The sequence below is a fragment of the Ursus arctos genome, unplaced genomic scaffold (assembly GCF_023065955.2).
Source record: "Ursus arctos isolate Adak ecotype North America unplaced genomic scaffold, UrsArc2.0 scaffold_15, whole genome shotgun sequence".
Lineage (NCBI taxonomy): Eukaryota > Metazoa > Chordata > Mammalia > Carnivora > Ursidae > Ursus > Ursus arctos.
In genome coordinates, this window is record NW_026622819.1 from 62,800,328 (window position 1) to 62,811,010 (window position 10,683).

The window sequence follows — 10,683 nt, forward strand, 5'->3', positions numbered from 1 at the left end:
TGAAGAAATGATTAAACATGGTAAAATGGATCTATTTAACCTTACAGCTACTTTTCTCATTTTCTTTTAGCATTTTTCACTTTTGTTTTCATTTCCCTATAGTTTATGGCAAGCTATAGTCAGCCAGGTTCTGGAAAGCCTAATTAATACCTCTTAGTAGTTAACTCTCCATTTTCCTTTGAATGTGCTCCTTTTTCTGCTTATCTCCTTCACGGCTTATAACTTGGTGGAATTACTGGTCTTGCCGTTGACAGTTCCCAGTAGTAGGAAATTTCGGATAGACTGCTGTCAAAGTAATCCTGCTCCCCACGACACTGAAACTATGACCAGTATTAACGTTTGACTCTTCTGTAGCATTGTAATTTTCCCCTTCAACTTTTTATTTTGAAAGTTTCAAATCTATAGACAAATTGAAGAGTAGCACAATGAACACCTATATACACTTTACATAGGTTCAACAATTACTACTTTGTACTAATTATTAGCTGGTATCAGTGAAAAATTAAAAATTATAGTGCAGTGTTCATATTATTGTGATCATCCATGTTTGTTTTCCTAGCAAAGCCAAATATTTCAAATGGTGTTAGAAAACCCAAGTTTTTATAAAATCACTTTTTAAAGTCATTATTTACTTTTATTATACAAGGTGCATATAATTTTGAAAGTTACATGGTTGATTCTATAGGCTTTGCCTGAAAAACAGTCTGCTGTGGCTATATTCCTCTTTTTTTTTTTTAATATCCCTCTTTCTAAGCACCTTTAACTCTGTCAGCTGAATCTTTTGATATTTACCTCTGTATCTCAGAATTCATCCTTCTGAATTACTTTTTACTTCTCACTGTAGAAGTTGTGGATTAGTCATTTCCATCGGGCCTTACCTCCCACCTACCTCCGACATCCTGCTGTCTTACCTGTTATATTATAATTTTGGTTAGGAATTCAGTATGTGTGTTATTATGTTAACAATGTACATGGCTTAGCTATGTGGTGTCCAGTGCTTTCTGTGCCCTCAGAACCTTCTGATTTTTCTCTAGTTATCTGTGTGTGTTGGTGAAGGAGAGTGTTCTTAGTTATTTTATGTATTTGTTATGAATTCATAGTAAAACTCTCCTAGTTTTAATTTTTTCCACATGATCTGATACATTGGTAATTTGTCATTTTTTGTTTGTTTGTTTAAGAGAGGGAGAGCGTGGGTGGAGTTGGCAGAGGGAGAGAGAGAGAATCTTAAGCAGCCTCTCTGCCCAGTGCAGAGCCTGACCCAGGGCTCAGATCTCACAACCCTGAGGTCATGACCTGAGTTGAAATCAATAATGGGATGTTTAACCAACTGAGCCACCCAGGTGCCCCGGTAATTTGTCATTTTCATCATCTTGAGGAACTCTTACATAGAGCCTCATGTTGTTGACCCTTGAAAAACACGGATTTGAATTGTACGGGTCCTTATATAATCTTTTTTACACAGATTTTTCTCAGTAAATATATTACAGTATTGTAAATGTATATTCTCTCCTTACAGTTTTCTGAATAACAATAATTGTTTTCCTTATGATTTTCTTAATAACATTTTATTTTCCCTAGCCTTACTTTATTGTAAAAAAACTGTATAATACACAAAACATAAAAGATGTATTAACAGTTGATGTTATTGGTAAGGCTTCTGGTCAGCAATAAGCTGTTAGTAGTTAAGTTTTTGGAAACTCAAAAGTTAGATGCAGATTGCAGCTGCACAGAGAGTTGGGACCCCTAACCAACCCTCTGCCCCCTGCTGCCACTGGATTGTTTAAGGGTCAACTATATATTCCTTCAATCTATACTAGTTACCTTCTCTGTCTGGATAGCTGTGTTATCTTGGGGATTCCCTTTAGCTTTCTCTTGATGAATTCCATGTCTTCCTTGATTTTGGTTTACTCACTCATTTTTTTTTTTTTTAAAGATTTTTATTTATTTATTCGACAGAGATAGAGACAGCCAGCGAGAGAGGGAACACAAGCAGGGGGAGTGGGAGAGGAAGAAGCAGGCTCATAGCAGAGGAGCCTGATGTGGGACTCGATCCCATAATGCCAGGATCACGCCCTGAGCTGAAGGCAGACGCTTAACCGCTGTGCCACCCAGGCGCCCCTACTCACTCATTTTGAATATACAGCACGTCCTTCCGTAGTTTCCTGAGAAAGGGCGTATGGAGGCAAATATTTTGAGACCTTGCATTATCTGAATATATTTTTATTCTTTTCGTACACTTGTTTGATAGTTTCGCTGGTATAAAATACTAGCCTGGAAATCATTTTTGCTCAGAATTTTGAAGGCATTGCTCCATTTCCTACTTCCAGAGTTGCTATTAAAGTATTTTGATTCTGATATTTTTTTCCGTGACTTTTCCTCTCTGAAAGCTTGCAGACTCTTCTCTTTGTTCCTGTAGTTCACAAGGCCATACCTTGCTGTGAGTCATCCATTGTGGTAGGTACTTGGTGGACCCTTTTGATCTGCAAATTTGATTTCTTTCTTTCTTTCTAGGACATTTTCTTGAATTATTACATTGATTATTTTCTTCCCTTCGTTAATTCTGTCTTTAACTCTTACTCAGATGTTGACTTTCCTGCATTGGACTTCATAATTTTTTTATCTTTTTTGGTACAGTTTTGTTTTGCTCTACTTTAGTGAGTTTCCTCAACTTTGTCTTCAAACCCTTTTTTTGAGTTACATTTCTGCTCTTATGTTCTTAATTTTTAAGGATTCCTTTTTTTGTTCCCTGCATCTTATTTCATGATTGCAAAATCTTTTTCATTTCTGAAGCTATTAATGATAGTTTCTGTGAAATTTTCTCGTCTGTATATAGTATGTTTCAAGTTCTTTTTTTTCTTTACTCTTTGTACGTTTCTTTCTTCTCTATTTTTTATGTTTGAGGCTTTCCTCAGATCTCTGTTCTGGGTTAAAGAGCATATGGATACTTCTGAGTGTGTGGACCTTGTCAGCCTTTAATTTCTTCCCCTTCCCAGTTCCTTGTCAGTAGTACCTTCTCTGTTTCTTTCTTGGCTTGGTGAGATTCCTCAGAGAAGAATCTAGTCTTCTACCCAGAAAATAAGAATCTGGCTTTTCATATTCTGGGCGCTCAGTCGGGGAACTCAACTAAGTTGGTTTTAGCATTGAGTTCACTCACTCGTTTTTTTGGTATTGCTATACTCCTGGGCTGTGCGTAGTGTTGCTTAGTCTAGAGACTTTCTATTCTGCTCCCAACTAGTGGAAAAACCTCTAGTCTTCTACTGGGGGAATGGGAGAGGCAATGACAATGTGGTTTGAAACGGAGGAGGCTGCTTAACAGCTTTCAACCAGTTCTCTGTGTCTTATCCTCTCAAACTCCAGAGGTGTATCAGCTTTTGCCAGTTCCTGGGCCTTTTGATGATATGTGGTATAGATACAGTTGGTTCTTGGTTTTACTCACTGAAGACTTAAAATTTGGCATTCTTAAATCTATTAAGATAGTTACCATTATACTAATCCATTTGCTTCCCAGCTTCCAGAACGGTACATACCTGCACAACTATGTAATTTACACTCAATCCTTTATTGTTCTCCCTGTCATTAATGGGCTTATTACTTGAAAATCTTTTTATTGTAGCTTTAGTGGAGATTAGGTGGGAAAGGGATTTAGAAATGTTTATTCAGTTCTTCATCTTGACCTGTAAATACTCTAACTTCATCTTGAACAGACTTTCAGCCAGTCTTGTTTTCAGACCTTTCTATACTTCTGCTTGTAGGATACCCTTTGCAAAGCAATTGGGGAAATCAAATCGCTTCTTAGCTTTTCTCAGAGCTGGCCTGTTATTCAGTTTTCTTTTGTTTAACTCTCATCACTATCTGACTTTCAACTTTGCCAGATTTTTACTGTTGTTTCTTTTCCAATGCTTTGTCCTTTGTGTTCATTCTTTTTAAAAACTGCTTTTACTGGTTTTTTAAGGGGGTTTCAGAAGGGAGCAAAACTAAACTTGAGTATTAGTCTCATTCTTTACCTTTAAAGATTTCTACTTTAACATTATTCAGTAGTAGTTTTTTTAAAAGATTCTTAACTTGGTTTACTAGAGCAAAGAATTACTCTGGCTTGTAGACTGAAGAGAACTAATATTTGAATAAACGTATTGTTCAAAAAGCTCTACCTATGATTCTACTTTTGGCAGCTGTCAACCTTCCCTTCATAACCATGATTGTGGTAACCATTGACTTTCTCCACCTCTGGATGTGCTACTCACTTCTGAAAGCACTGAAGTCATCCATTCTCTCCTTTTATTCTAACCTTGCTCTATGCAGGGCCATTAGTTACCTGGTAATACATTTGGTGCAGGGAAACACTCCCTTTCCTCCTAATATTTATCTCTCATCCTTGACTTTTGTATTCTCTTGTTACGATAGTAACTATTTTCATCCAATTTTTAAAAAATTCTTTTTATTTTCCTTGCTGGATCCTCTTCTACCTTGCCATTGAATGTGGTGATCCTTTTTTTTTTTTTTTAACTTTTCTCTCTCTCTCTTTTTTTTAAGTTTATTTATTTATTTTTTAGTAGTCTCTGCACCCAGTGTGGGGCTCAGACTCACAACCCCCAGATCAGTAGTTGCATGCCCTTTTGACTTAGCCAGCCAGCAGCCCCTATTTTCTATTCTTTTTGAATAGCAGTCTTACTGATTCTGAGTTTTAACCATTATTGATAAACTTAATTTATATACACAGTACTAGTGTTTCCCCAGGCTTCAAATCTGCAAGCCCAACTGTGTACTTGAAGCTTTCACTAGGATGTCCTTTAGACACTTGAGCTGAGCTTATTTAAAACTGACCTAATTATTTTCCTCCTCAGACCAGCCTTAGTGAATAGATCCCTGCCACCTAGTCACGTACCCCAAATACCTAGAAGTCACCCTTTTCTTCCTTCTTTGTGCCCTTATACCATCAGATCCTTTATTTTCTATACAACTTTTTTGAGATATAATTTACAGAGCCTAAAATTGATTCAGTGAGTGGTTTTTGGTATATTCAGGGTCAAGTAACTACCACCAATAGTCAGTTTTAGAATATTTTCATCATCCCAAAAAGAAATCTGATACCCTTTATCTACCTTCTCCCCAATCTTCTCACCCCTTATACCTCTTCACCCTAAGTAACAAGTAATATATTTTTCTATCTCTATAGATTTGCATATTCTGGACATTTCATATAAATGGAATCATATACTATGTGGTCCTTTGTGACTTCTTCTTTCACTTAGCTTAATACTTTCAGAGTCTGTTCATGTATCAGTATTTCATTCTGTTTCATAGTAAATAATACTCCATTATATGGATAGACCACAATTTTTTATTTATGAATTCATCAGTTAGTGGACATTTGGACTATTTCTACCTTATGGCTATTTAGAATAGTACCGCTGTGAATATTTGTGTGTAAGTTTTAGTGTGGACATAATGTTTTCAAATCTTGAGTATATACCCAGGAGTAGAATTGCTGGCTCGCATGTTAACTCTGTGTAGCTGTTTGAAGTACTGCCAGACTGCTTTGAAAAGCTGCTGCACCAGTTCAGATTTCCACCAGTGTGAGGATTCTACTTCTCTACGTCCTCACCAATACTTGTTAATCTGATCTTTTTTTCTATTGTGCTAAAATACACATAACAAATTTACCGTTTTGTTTTTTATTTATTTTTAAAATGATTTTATTTATTTATTTATTTGAGAGAGAGGGTGGTGGGGAGGGGAGGAGCAGAGGGAGAGGGACAAGCAGACTCCATGCTGAGCACAAAGTCTGACCTGGAGCTCAGTCCCACAACCTCAAGATCAAGACCTGAGCTGATACCAAGAGCTGGATGCCTAACCAGCTGAGCCACCCAGGCACCCCACAAATGTACCATTTTAACTGTTTAAAAAAAAAAGGATTTATTTATTTGGGGGGTAGAGGGAGAGAGTCTCAAGCAGACTTCTGTGCTGAGTGTGGAGCCCAACATGGGGCTCAGATCTCTTGACCCTGAGATCACGACCTGAGCCGAAACCAAGAGTTGGATCCTCAGCTGGCTGTGCCACCCAGGCTCCCCATTTTAACCGTTTTTAAGCGTACAGTTTAGTGGCATTAAGTACATTCACATTGTTGTGCAATTATTACCACTATGCGTATCCAGAACCTTTTCCTATTTTTACACTGAAAATCCATACTCATTTAATAAGAACTTTTAGCCCCTGGTCAATAGTATTCCACTTTCTTTCTCTATTAATTTGACTATTCTAGGTACCTCATAAAAGTAGAATTATACAATATTTGCTTATTTGTGTTTGGCTTATTTCACTTAGCATAATGTCTTTAAAGTCCATCCATGTGCCAGTATTTCATACATTTTCAAGGTTCAGTAATATTCCATTGTATGTATATACCACATTTTGTTCATCCTTCAGTGGACATTTGGGTTATTTCCACGTTTTGGCTGTTGTGAATAATACTGCTATGAACATTGGTGTTCAAAGATCTTTTTTTTTAAAGTTTTATTTTTATTTAAGTCATCTCTATATCCAGCATGAGGCTTGAACTCATGACCCCAGCCAAGATCAAGAGTGTATGCTCGTCTGCCTGAGCCAGTCAGGCGCTCTTCTGATTTTTTATTACTTGTCAAGTCTTTGTCTAAAAAAAAATTTTTTTTTTTTTTTCAAATTTTGTTTTCTTGATTCCCAGTGTTACTTGCCTTAGTTTAGGTTCTAGTCATCTCACATGTACACTATTTTGGTAATCTCTGGTCTACTGAATCTCCTCTCTGTTTTCTCTTGAATATGTTATTCCAAGGTCAAGGAGATTTATCTTTCTAAGACCCAAAACTGAGCCTATGGTTCCACAGTTTAAATGAGCCTCCTCAATGCCAGGAGCTCACACAATGGTTAGGCTCTTAACATGGCATCAAGCTCTTTGAGGTCTAGCCACTGCTTACCTAAGTTTTTATGATTTAGTGTTCTGACCTACTTTTAGTTCCCAGCTGTTTATTCATTCATGCCTTTGAAGGTTCTGGGCCTTCATGCTGGAATTCTCTTAACAAACTGTTTATTTACCTTTAAAAATTCTGCTCAGGTGCCCTGTTTGTCCTTTAATTAATGATCTCCACTTTTTTTGTTTTAAGATTTATTTATTTATTTATTTATTTATTTATTTATTTATTTATTTATTTGAGAGAGCCAGAGAACATGCCCGCGAGTGAGGGGAGGGGCAGAGGGGGAGAGAATCTTCAAGCAGACTCCCCCGCTGAGGAGGGAGAGGCTCGATTCCAGGATTTGAGATCATGACCTGAGCTGAAATCAAGAGTCGATGGCTTAAATGACTGAGCCATCCAGGTGCCCCAATGATCTCTGTTTTTTAATGTTATTTTTAAAAAGTGAATGTTTGGGGCGCCCGGGTGGCATGGCGGTTAGGCGTTTGCCTTCGGCTCAGGGCGTGATCCCGGCCTTGTGGGATCGAGCCCCACATCAGGCTCCTCCGCTGGGAGCCTGATTCTTCCTCTCCCACTCCCCCTGCTTGTGTTCCCTCTCTCACTGGCTGTCTCTATCTCTGTCAAATAAATAAATAAAATCTTAAAAAAAAAAAATAAAAAGTGAATGTTTGGTTAAGCGGTCTACTTTTGGTTTTGGCTCAGGTCGTGAGATCAAGTCCCATGTCGGGCAGTCCCAGCATGGAGTCTGCTTACAAAATTCTCTCTCCCTCTCCCTCTGCCCTTCTTTCCATTCTCGCTCTGCTCTGTCTCTCTCCTTCTCCCTCTCTCTCTCATAAGTAAATAAATCTTTAAAAAAAGAAAATAAAAAGTGAATGTTTGTTATTGCAGTTACCATGTTCTTTTACCATAATCTGTTTGTGTATCTCTTACCCACCAGGCAGTAAGTTTCTTTTTTGCCCTCTTTATAGTGCCGCACATCATAAGTGTTCAGGCCATGTTGATTGAATTTACTTATTTATGGGAGAATTATGTACTTCTCAAGTTGACCTTCTGAACTTCTATATAGGTACATATATATCTTACCAATTTTAATCCCCCTCTAGAGGTGGTTTCTATGGAAGGATTTAATTTAGTAGGTTGAGCTTAAAGGAGTTCAGTTTTTTCATAGGACTTGTTTTTGAAATGGCCTAAAAATCAAAGTCCAACCAGGTTGTAATTACTAAGGTGTATTTTTATAGAAAATAGCCATTTCAACTACAGTTTATGAGAGCTCATAGGTACTCCTCATTCTTTGGTTGTATAGTTTTGAAATTAGCATTTGTTAAGAAGCTGCCTTTGAAATTTACTTGATACTTTGGCTACTCTTCAATTACTGTGGAGACTGAGTTTTGAAAGTATTTACAGCTCTTTATACTTATTCTAATGTTGAGTTTATACATCTCCCCTCCCCTTTCTTTTCTTTATTTTCCTTTCCTTTCCTTCTTTCTTTTTCTACTCTGAAGGAAGTAGACTTTTCCTGTTTTTTATTCAGAGATATTTGGATTTTTTTTTTTTAAAGGTTGTTAAGGGCATTAGATGTGAATTACTATATAAGTGAAGTTTTACATTAGATGATTTCCTTTTCTAAATAGAGGTAAATTATTCCATGTTTAAAAAAAACATTATTATACGTTGTGTAGTCCTGATATTTCTTTTGTGACATTTTTTACTAATATGAAAAATGCCGATATGTAAATTTGATTATCTTTTCTGGACAAGATCTGTATTGTTTTTAGTTTTGATAATTGTATGCTTAGAACTTTGACAACTAAGAAACTATAGAATAACTGGATTTCTTTTTGTTTTTATTGCTCTTGGGATTTCCTTTTTTTTTTTTTTTTAATTTCTGTATTTTGAAATGTTAGGTTCTGCTTTCTCTGCAAAGTCAATGTTTCACTCTGAATTTGCCCTCTCTGAAGTTATTCTACTTACCATGTGTATAAAAGGGGGATTGTGCTACTTATTTTGTAGAGTTGGTTGTTGTGAAGACTAAGATTCCACGCAGAGCAGTCAGTGTGAGCGAGTGCCTGGTCCATAGTTGCCATTCCATAAATGTTAGGGCGTCATACTTGGGAAGGTATTGAAGCATTGTTTTCCTCCCTTATATTTTAGCACAGTGTTTTAAAGTTTGTTTGGTGGTTGGTTCTTACTGATTATTATATTTGTGGTGTTGTGGCTTACATGCTCTGTGCAGTTTTTGGTAATAACGGTATAAGACTTTATAAAGACTGAGGATAAAAGGAAGTTAGTTGATTGTTATATTAATTTGTTCTATGAGTGACTCATCAATCTAACTGGTTTGGAATATATAGCACCAAACCAAACCACTGAAGTTCTTTTATAAAGTCTTATGCATTTTCTTGCCACATGAATTGAATATTTAAAATTTTCCCCTCTCTGACCTCCTCCTCTTCTTCTTTTTTTTAAATAGAGATTTCTTTGGCAGTAGTGGTAGGCTGTTCTCTTGAAGATGAACAGCCATCATTTTAAAATAATCACACTGGTTCTTACTTTTATCTAGTTTCAAACCGGAGGCCCTATCGACAGTACTACGTGGAGGCTTTTGGGGACCCTTCAGAGAGAGCCTGGGTGGCTGGAAAAGCAATCGTCATGTTCGAAGGCAGACATCAATTTGAAGAGCTACCTGTTCTTAGGAGAAGAGGGAAGCAAAAAGAAAAAGGATATAGGCACAAGGTAAAAAAATAAAGCCTCTCTAGTTATCTTCTTTGGGGTGGGCAGGGAGAAGGCAAGGACGAAGTCTTATATTTTTAAAATATAAGTTATTCCCTTGGTAGTAGGATATTTGTGAGAAAATAGATGAAAGCAGTGTCTTTCCTGGGATGAGATAGGGCTAGCTTTCCATACATTTATACTGAATTTTTTGAGAAATGATTTCAGATAACTTTTGCCATGTCACTTAGATGTGACAGTATAAAATGACATCACCAGTCTTCTTTGGTCATATCTTTTGTAAGAAGAAAATGATCATCCGAAATGAAATATTTTACTTTTCACTCTCTGGATTAATTATTTCTCTTAAAAATGAGAAAGATAAAACTGTAAACGTTGTTTGTTGTCTTGGGTTTTTGTTTGTTTTTATTTTAATCATCTGGTACTCATCACAGACAAGTGCACTCCTTAATCCCTATCATCTGTTTTCACCCATCCTCCTTCTGGAAACCACCAGTTTGTTCTCTGTAGTTTAAAGAATCTGTTTCTTTGCTTGTCTTCCTCTCTCTTTTCCCCTTTGCTCTTTTGCTTCTTAAATTACACATGAATAAAATCATGCAGGATTTGTCTTTCTCTGGCTGACTTATTTCACTTAGCACTGTACTTACTCTCTGGCTCTATCCAAGTTGTTGGAAATGGTGGTGTTTGGTTTTTGTATGTGGTTGGCAATACTTAAAATTGCAGTTTCAAGCCCAGTTATGTTTTAATAAAGAATATTGTGTTTTTGTCCCATTTGCTTGATGTTTTGTGTTAAAGTTGGGTGAGTAAAATTTTGGTTTATTTCTTTTAATACTCTTTGTAGTCAGTTCTAGAAGGTGAAATAGTTCCTATTAGATTGGTGTTTCATGCTTCTCTGTGTATAAATACTTCATAATCATTATTAGGATAAGTTAGAGTCAGTGTGCGGTCCCTGCTGTTTTTTAGTTGAATTCTCTGAGGATTAGTGTCTTCATCTGTAAAAGTAGTATAATAA

The 10,683-nt window shown here is 36.6% G+C and overlaps 1 protein-coding gene across 14 annotated transcripts in view; it reads left to right on the forward strand.

The window, feature by feature from the left end:
• Positions 1–10,683, forward strand: part of NSD1 (nuclear receptor binding SET domain protein 1) — a 146,917-nt gene that overhangs the window by 68,780 nt on the left and 67,454 nt on the right. For all 14 annotated transcript variants that reach the window (XM_048224250.2, XM_026511049.4, XM_057312356.1 and 11 more), the window contains one exon: positions 9,502–9,674. In XM_048224250.2, coding sequence (XP_048080207.1) covers positions 9,502–9,674 — 173 coding nt within the window. The remainder of the gene's footprint in view (positions 1–9,501; positions 9,675–10,683) is intronic.